This window comes from Bombus impatiens, unplaced genomic scaffold (assembly GCF_000188095.3).
Source record: "Bombus impatiens unplaced genomic scaffold, BIMP_2.2 scf_0318, whole genome shotgun sequence".
In the NCBI taxonomy this organism is placed as follows: Eukaryota; Metazoa; Arthropoda; class Insecta; order Hymenoptera; family Apidae; genus Bombus; species Bombus impatiens.
The window spans coordinates 2,077,960-2,084,512 of NT_176737.1; the positions used below are offsets into that span (position 1 = coordinate 2,077,960).

The following is a 6,553-nucleotide window of genomic DNA, read 5'->3' on the forward strand; positions in this document are numbered from 1 at the left end:
AGCGACTTAAGTCATTAAACTTGAAAATTTAATAAAAATATTCACAGTGAGCATTCTTTCTTCTCTCTCACGTACGTTCTTATCCTTTCTCTCTTTCGCTTTCTCTCCCTCTCTTTCTCTCCTTTCCTTCCATACTTGTCTCTGTTACACGCAACATTTTTAATGAGCTAATGCGCATGGTATGGAGATAATTTAACCAATAACTTGTACCCAGCACTCACTGGACACTTGTGTTGTCTGGTTATGTGTATATGTGTGGTATGACGTATATGTACATTCAATTATTAATAATTATTATTAATAACAACAATAACTAATTAATACGAATAAAAAATGTTTTGCTCCGACAGACTCGATTTTTTATTTTCATTTTTTCCCCTTAGGATTCGATAAAAGTTCGTTCCAGAGCTGCTGCCTTTCGTTCATACATGTGAAGTATGTTTCAGCGATGTCAGTGTAACATGCAAATTCCGTTAAGCGAGGCCTCCAGTTTCGGCGATTTGCTGTGTTGAAAATTATCGATTTAAAATATTCCAAACAGCGATTAGTCCTTGCTCAACATCAATATTGTCAATGACAATACGTAAAGCTGGGTTATCTTCACTGTGCTGACTCTGGCATTAAAATTACAATAACAGCATGGTTCCTTTAGCAGCAAACTGATCAGATTTATCAGTTCACCTGCTTGATTGTATTACTGATTCAGTCCAGGATGACCACCATGTCATCTCCACGTACTGCTCTCTGTGGATGAGGGGTATGTAACGGACCTTGTAATCTACGCCAAGGTTTGCGCGCTGCCCTTCGCAGGTCAGCCGATGAAAGGGTTCTTCTAAGTCTTCTGCAAATTTATAACAATACAAATCTAAATATTTGCACCTTTCTTTTCTTGTTCCATTAGTAAACGCGTATAATGAAATATTATATTATAAAACATGCAACAATACTCACTTTGTCTGATCTGAAGCACGAAAGTAAACGTCGTCAGGTGCATCCATCCACGAAATCACTTGCTTACGTACATTACTTCTAGATAGTGGTGGACCATGTGGCAGAATATGAGGATGAGCAGCTCTTCCATTCAGAGGTGGTGCTAGGGGAAGAACAGCAGGTGTTGTGTGTTCCAAAGCATGTTTAGGATGGAGCTGCTGAGAATGATGGGCCCTTTTTGCAGGTGGTCCACCAGGGAGCCCTGCACTTAGGGCAATACCTATTAAAAGTATTTATATTTATATAATATTTAATCTCTAAAATGCATGAAATATTAAAATAATATAAAACTATTAAACCGATGATGTGTATTCCTTTGGAACAAATGTTAAACTGTTCAATTTAATAATTTTGATTATTTGTTTTATTGGTTGAATACTTAAAGCTCTTAGGCACTCAATTATTTTACCTTCATCCCAATCCACATCAGAGTAGAAGCCAGTAAACAAAAATCATATTCAATACAAGGATCTAAAATTACATAATATACATATATAATAAACATGAATCTAAAACTTACCATCTGACCCGTTGATTTCATCGAATGATGGTCTCGGGCGTTTCAGTATCGTTTGTTGAGCCTGCATACTAGGTTGAGGTTGAGGTGGAGTTACCGTCAGCCTATCTACTTCAGATTTATTTGGTACCCTTTCATACAAAAGACTTCCATCTATAACAATAAAACTCATGATATTATAATACTCATAATAATAATCATGATATTAAATATAATTGTATTAGCAATAAGAAAAACATTTTATTCAATAAAAGCTTATGCACCTGGTGCTTTTGGCGGTCTAGGAAAAGAAACCCGATCTGGTTGTTTTCGTTGTGCTGGCGCTGTAAGGGCTAACCAATCCCAATCTCCAGGTTGTCGTGGAGCAGGATGATCACCTAAACGCGTTGCTATATCGGTTACACGAGGACGAGGTCGAGGTCGTACAGCACGTGCTAAAATACGTAACTCCGCAGGGCTTTTTGATGTTAATTGAGGAGAGGCGCAAAGGTGTCGCAATGGTGCTGCATTTATAGGTTGATGAGGTGCTCGCGCTGCATGACGTGTGCGTAATTGCGCTGCACATAATCGTCGTGCAGCTCGCGCCAATGCTGAAGTACGTAAATAAAACGCTGATCGAGTTTTCATCACAGGTCTGGGGGATCCACCGCCACCACCTCCACTTGCTCCGCTTCCACGTAAATCAACGCCATGAGCACTCGCGTAATGACGACTTAGATGTGCTTTGAGTTTAAACTCTTTACCACAAGAAGGAATGCTACATCGATGAGGTCTATGAGCACCGCCTATTCCTTTGCTTTCTTCATCGGAACCGGTACCACCTCTTTTTCTTTCTATATCAACATCGTCCATACGTGATGGAACCTAAATGGAAAAAGTTTTTTTTTGGAGAGGGGGGGGGGAGGCAAAAACAAAAGGGAAAAGAAAGATAAAATATTTTCGTGCGTTATATGATTATCATTACTTATATACATATGTTTATTGAAATATACCTTTAAACCGCCATATTTCTTCCAATATGTCCAACAAGACTGACAAAGACGACATTGCATGTGTGATGGACCCCAAGCATACCACTGTGGACTTTGCATTACTTGACAACTTTCACATGGTTTTCCACTAACTCCAACCATCAATATTCCGCTATTATCAGTTGTCATATTACCATTACTATTACCGTTGAGAACATTCGTTGGTTTCCCATTACTGTTACTATTACTATTACCAAGAGGTACAATTGTTGCTGCAGAAGGGGCAGTTGTAGGTGGAGTTGTTTTATTGTAGTTTGGTATATAAACTTGTTTTAATTTACTTTCAGCTTCTACAGCTTTCACCCTTTTTTGTTGTACATATCTATCAGTTGTCTTCCACATATAATAATATTCGATAACGTTCTTTAATGTTTTCCATGGTAACTGAAACATACGAGTATTTAATAAAACAACATATCATAAAGTAATGAACTTTGAGATTTCAAATATCTTGTGTACTTACAAAGTCTTGACGTATATCAGAAAAATCCTTTCCATACTTATCAAGGGCTTCTTCAAAAAGATTGGCTTCAGACGCACTCCACTCTTCCATTTCATCTCTGCATAATACTGGACCAGTGCTGGGTACTAAAGATGACATGGCTTTTGCAACATCATAATTGTGCCGATGTAAAGTATCCATTGCATGGAACTACAAACATAAACTGGTGTAAGGTATGTTTTTTCTTCATAGTTAGTTATATAGTTATACAACAGTAACAATGATAATGATATTTACAAGAGTAATGTCTCTAGATGCAGCTGCTGCAGACATGTGTAATGATGGTTGTTTGACCGAAGATGAACAGTCTAAAGCTCTTGCAAATGTGCCTACAGATCTACTGACAACAAGGAATTGATCAATTTGACGATCTGTTAATGAATGCCGTGGCGTCCAAACCAACGTTTCTAAATCTTGCAACCTACGAGGATCTGACTCTCTTTCAGCAGGTGTCAGCGGAGCTGGTGCTATTCCATCAGCTTGATACCTACTACCTACTCTAATTTCACCTGTAATGTTTTACATTGATTAAAGTTTAAATATATAACAGAAAGTTAGAATAAATATGATTATAGTATCTGAAAATTTGTAATATTAATGAATACCTTTATCAGCAAGTAAAGTACGTTGAGCAGGATCAAATACTAAGCAATAGAAGAAAGAGTCCTCTTTGTTCAAATAGCTTAGTAAAGATTCTGTTTCATTTAATAAGGTTACACAGCATTTGCCTCTTATATGAGTTGCAGGCATTGTTTCCACCTGACGCGATAGAAACAGTTCTCTGTGCTTCATTTGATGACGTTGCTTAGAACTTAATTCTGTAACTCCTCCAGCACCAACTACATTTTCTTCCATCCCTGTATGTAAAAAGGATTAAAATTATATTTTACTATCTCAAATGTATAAATAAATATTCTAAAAAAGCTTAAATAACAAAATACTTTACTCAAAAATAAAAGGATTAATGAAGGCTATATAAGTAATATATTAAAAAATAACTAAGTAATTTTATTGTTTTTTATATAATATAATACCAATAAAAATTCAACATTTAAAGCAAGATTACTAGTATCTTTAATTAAATGTTCCAAAAAATATTAATCTTTTACATTATTTAAATTTTTTTTCATGAAAAATGGAATTATCCATAAATTTATTCATGCAAATTTGGCCTTTTATCAGTATTATTATTTTTCTTTTGTAACATAAATAAATAAAATGTAAATGAAACGTAGGAATGTGGCAGAATCAATCAAAACTTATGACAGTGAACTAAAATATTAGTGAGAGCGGGCAACAAAAGAAGAAAAAGCAACATTGATTGATGTATTATATATCATAACAGAAATGGAATTAGCTTCCAAAGAAATGTAAATTATTTGAAGAAGCCTCAGATTACTAAAGAATTATCATTTTGTGCAGCGGGATTTTTGTCTAGGTAGTAGAATTATTAGAATTGTTTTAATGAGAATGAATTTAGGATTTATGTATTAGAATAAAATTGCTATTGCAGTGACATGTAAAAAGATTAATAAAAAATGTAGATGATTATACGAATAAATAGGAAGAATGATGAAACGATTGTAATTGTATATTGTCATGGAATGTATGGGTTCATTAAGCTTCACACTTAATGATTAAATCCCTTTTCCATATAACTTGAAGGAAGAGGCCTTAGTTAAACCCAATTTATTGTTTCTTTGGCCTTACAGTGAATCCAGCCAAAACTAATGCCATTCACCAAGATTACAAAGAATTTTATAAATCCCGCCGCTAGATCATTAGCCTTATATCATCACTGGCTTCTATATGAGACTAACAAGACAACCAAAAGGTGCATGTTGTGCAATACTTACTGATGAATTGATTAACATTCAATTTTCATTACTATTTGTTTTAAATTATGTAAATTATGTAATATTTACTATTAACAACAAATACATTGAATTTTCGTATTAATAGTTTTCTTTAGAATCTCATAAATGGTGAAGAAATCTAATAAAATTCATCTGTAAGGGGCACCTTTTAACTGACTAGTTCACTCACCATGAGGCTCTTGGGCCTCTGACAGTGGAGCTTTCAGCCAGCCCCCCTTCCCGCCCCCTTTGCTCATCACTTTGGGCCCGATCCCATCTTTATTAGTCATTTCCTTAGTAGTATCTGGATTCTCCAGTTTCTGATTCTGCATGTTTGCAGGGGATTCTGACCTCTGCTGCTCCGCGTTTGCCACTGCAATTTGTATCATAGAACCCACTCTACTATGTTTTTCATCATACTTTTTCTCTAATACAATTTTAACACATGCTTTCAAAATTTATTTTTCTATAAAATTTAACAACTAAGGACGCAGGCAGCCTTCAACTTCATTGGCCAATGGTTTTCATCCATTATGACATCTAGCTACATGTGGCTAATATCTAAACAATTAATACATATATGATATAAAAAATAACTTTGATTCTGTCAACCAATTCCACTCACGTTTCTATTTACAATTATACTGTGATTATGTAAGTAAATCATCAAAGACCTTTATTTAAAAGCTTATCATATAATGGTATTAATATAGACTACAATAATATTTTCAAAAATAATATGACCATACAATATCGAAATATTACTATTATTTCAAATATCATCTTCACACATTACAAATTATTGCATTATAAAGCGGTTTTTAAGTTGGAATCATAAAAGTTGCGACTATAAAAAATACCAAATCTAAACAATATTAGAAATCTTAGCGAATTTACACACAATTCTCGAATATTATAAAAAATTTAAAGAATTTCATATATCAAAGGTTGTTAATTAAAAATGGAAATGAAATGATTCTGTGATCATGAGAAGAAGCGCGACATCTCAAACGCATACTCTTTTTAATATTTTCATACTGTTCCACACAGAACAATACGGAATCTGTTCAAGACAAAATTCGTACATTTTTTTCTGAAATTTGAGAGTATAGGAATGGTGGAGCTAGAGAGAACGAGAGAAAAAGGGGGAAAAAAACCCGATTCGAAGCAAATACCGGCAGACGGACATAGAGCTACGGGCAAAGAGGAAGAGACACGACAAAGTGTATATTCACGTATACATACACGTACATATACCTACATACTGTAGAAAAGAAGAGAAGGGAGGAAAAGAGAAGCGGGGGAGTAAATGCTTAAAACGAAGATGGCTAGTGGGGCCCACCATTTTCGCCGAGACACATATACGTTCGTTTGCGCGCGAACATTATGTATGTATGGATATGTGCACGCGCGCGCGTGTGTCCTGTTTCTCTCTGCCTGTTATTCGTACATGTCTATGTGTCCGGTTATCGTGTATGTCTATCGGTGTTCTTACAAGTCTGTGTCCGAGTACACGCAACACATACCCAACCGACCCCTGCGTCAGTCATTCATTTAGTTCAGGGTGGCGGGAAGCAAGGAGGGGTGGTATGAGGGACTTGGGTGAGAGGTAGAAAGAGGGAGAGGTGGGATGGCAGGCGTACCACCCCCAGCCCAC

General features: G+C 35.6%; 1 protein-coding gene and 1 non-coding gene across 6 annotated transcripts in view; both read right to left on the reverse strand.

Moving 5' to 3' along the window:
* Positions 1-158: 158 nt before the first annotated feature.
* The window catches only part of LOC100743623 (metastasis-associated protein MTA3), a 10,445-nt gene continuing 4,050 nt past the window's right edge, over positions 159-6,553 (reverse strand). Inside the window, exons 1-11 of one of the 5 annotated variants that reach the window (XM_033320485.1) lie at positions 6,162-6,178; positions 5,087-5,269; positions 3,646-3,897; positions 3,278-3,549; positions 3,002-3,190; positions 2,500-2,922; positions 1,771-2,371; positions 1,511-1,660; positions 1,400-1,429; positions 952-1,210; positions 159-841 (exon numbers count right to left, since the gene is read on the reverse strand). In XM_033320485.1, the coding sequence (XP_033176376.1) occupies positions 703-841; positions 952-1,210; positions 1,400-1,429; positions 1,511-1,660; positions 1,771-2,371; positions 2,500-2,922; positions 3,002-3,190; positions 3,278-3,549; positions 3,646-3,897; positions 5,087-5,269; position 6,162 (2,499 nt within the window). In that variant the 5' untranslated portion in view covers positions 6,163-6,178 and the 3' untranslated portion in view covers positions 159-702. Of the gene's footprint in view, positions 842-951; positions 1,211-1,231; positions 1,430-1,510; positions 1,661-1,770; positions 2,372-2,499; positions 2,923-3,001; positions 3,191-3,277; positions 3,550-3,645; positions 3,898-5,086; positions 5,270-6,161; positions 6,179-6,553 lie in introns of those variants that run through there. The other 4 variants (XM_024367317.2, XM_024367318.2, XM_003489141.4 and 1 more) reach the window with 4 other exon arrangements.
* On the reverse strand, positions 4,632-4,797 carry LOC112212804. The gene has a single exon (XR_002946606.1). It is a non-coding gene; the product is annotated as a small nucleolar RNA U85 (small nucleolar RNA).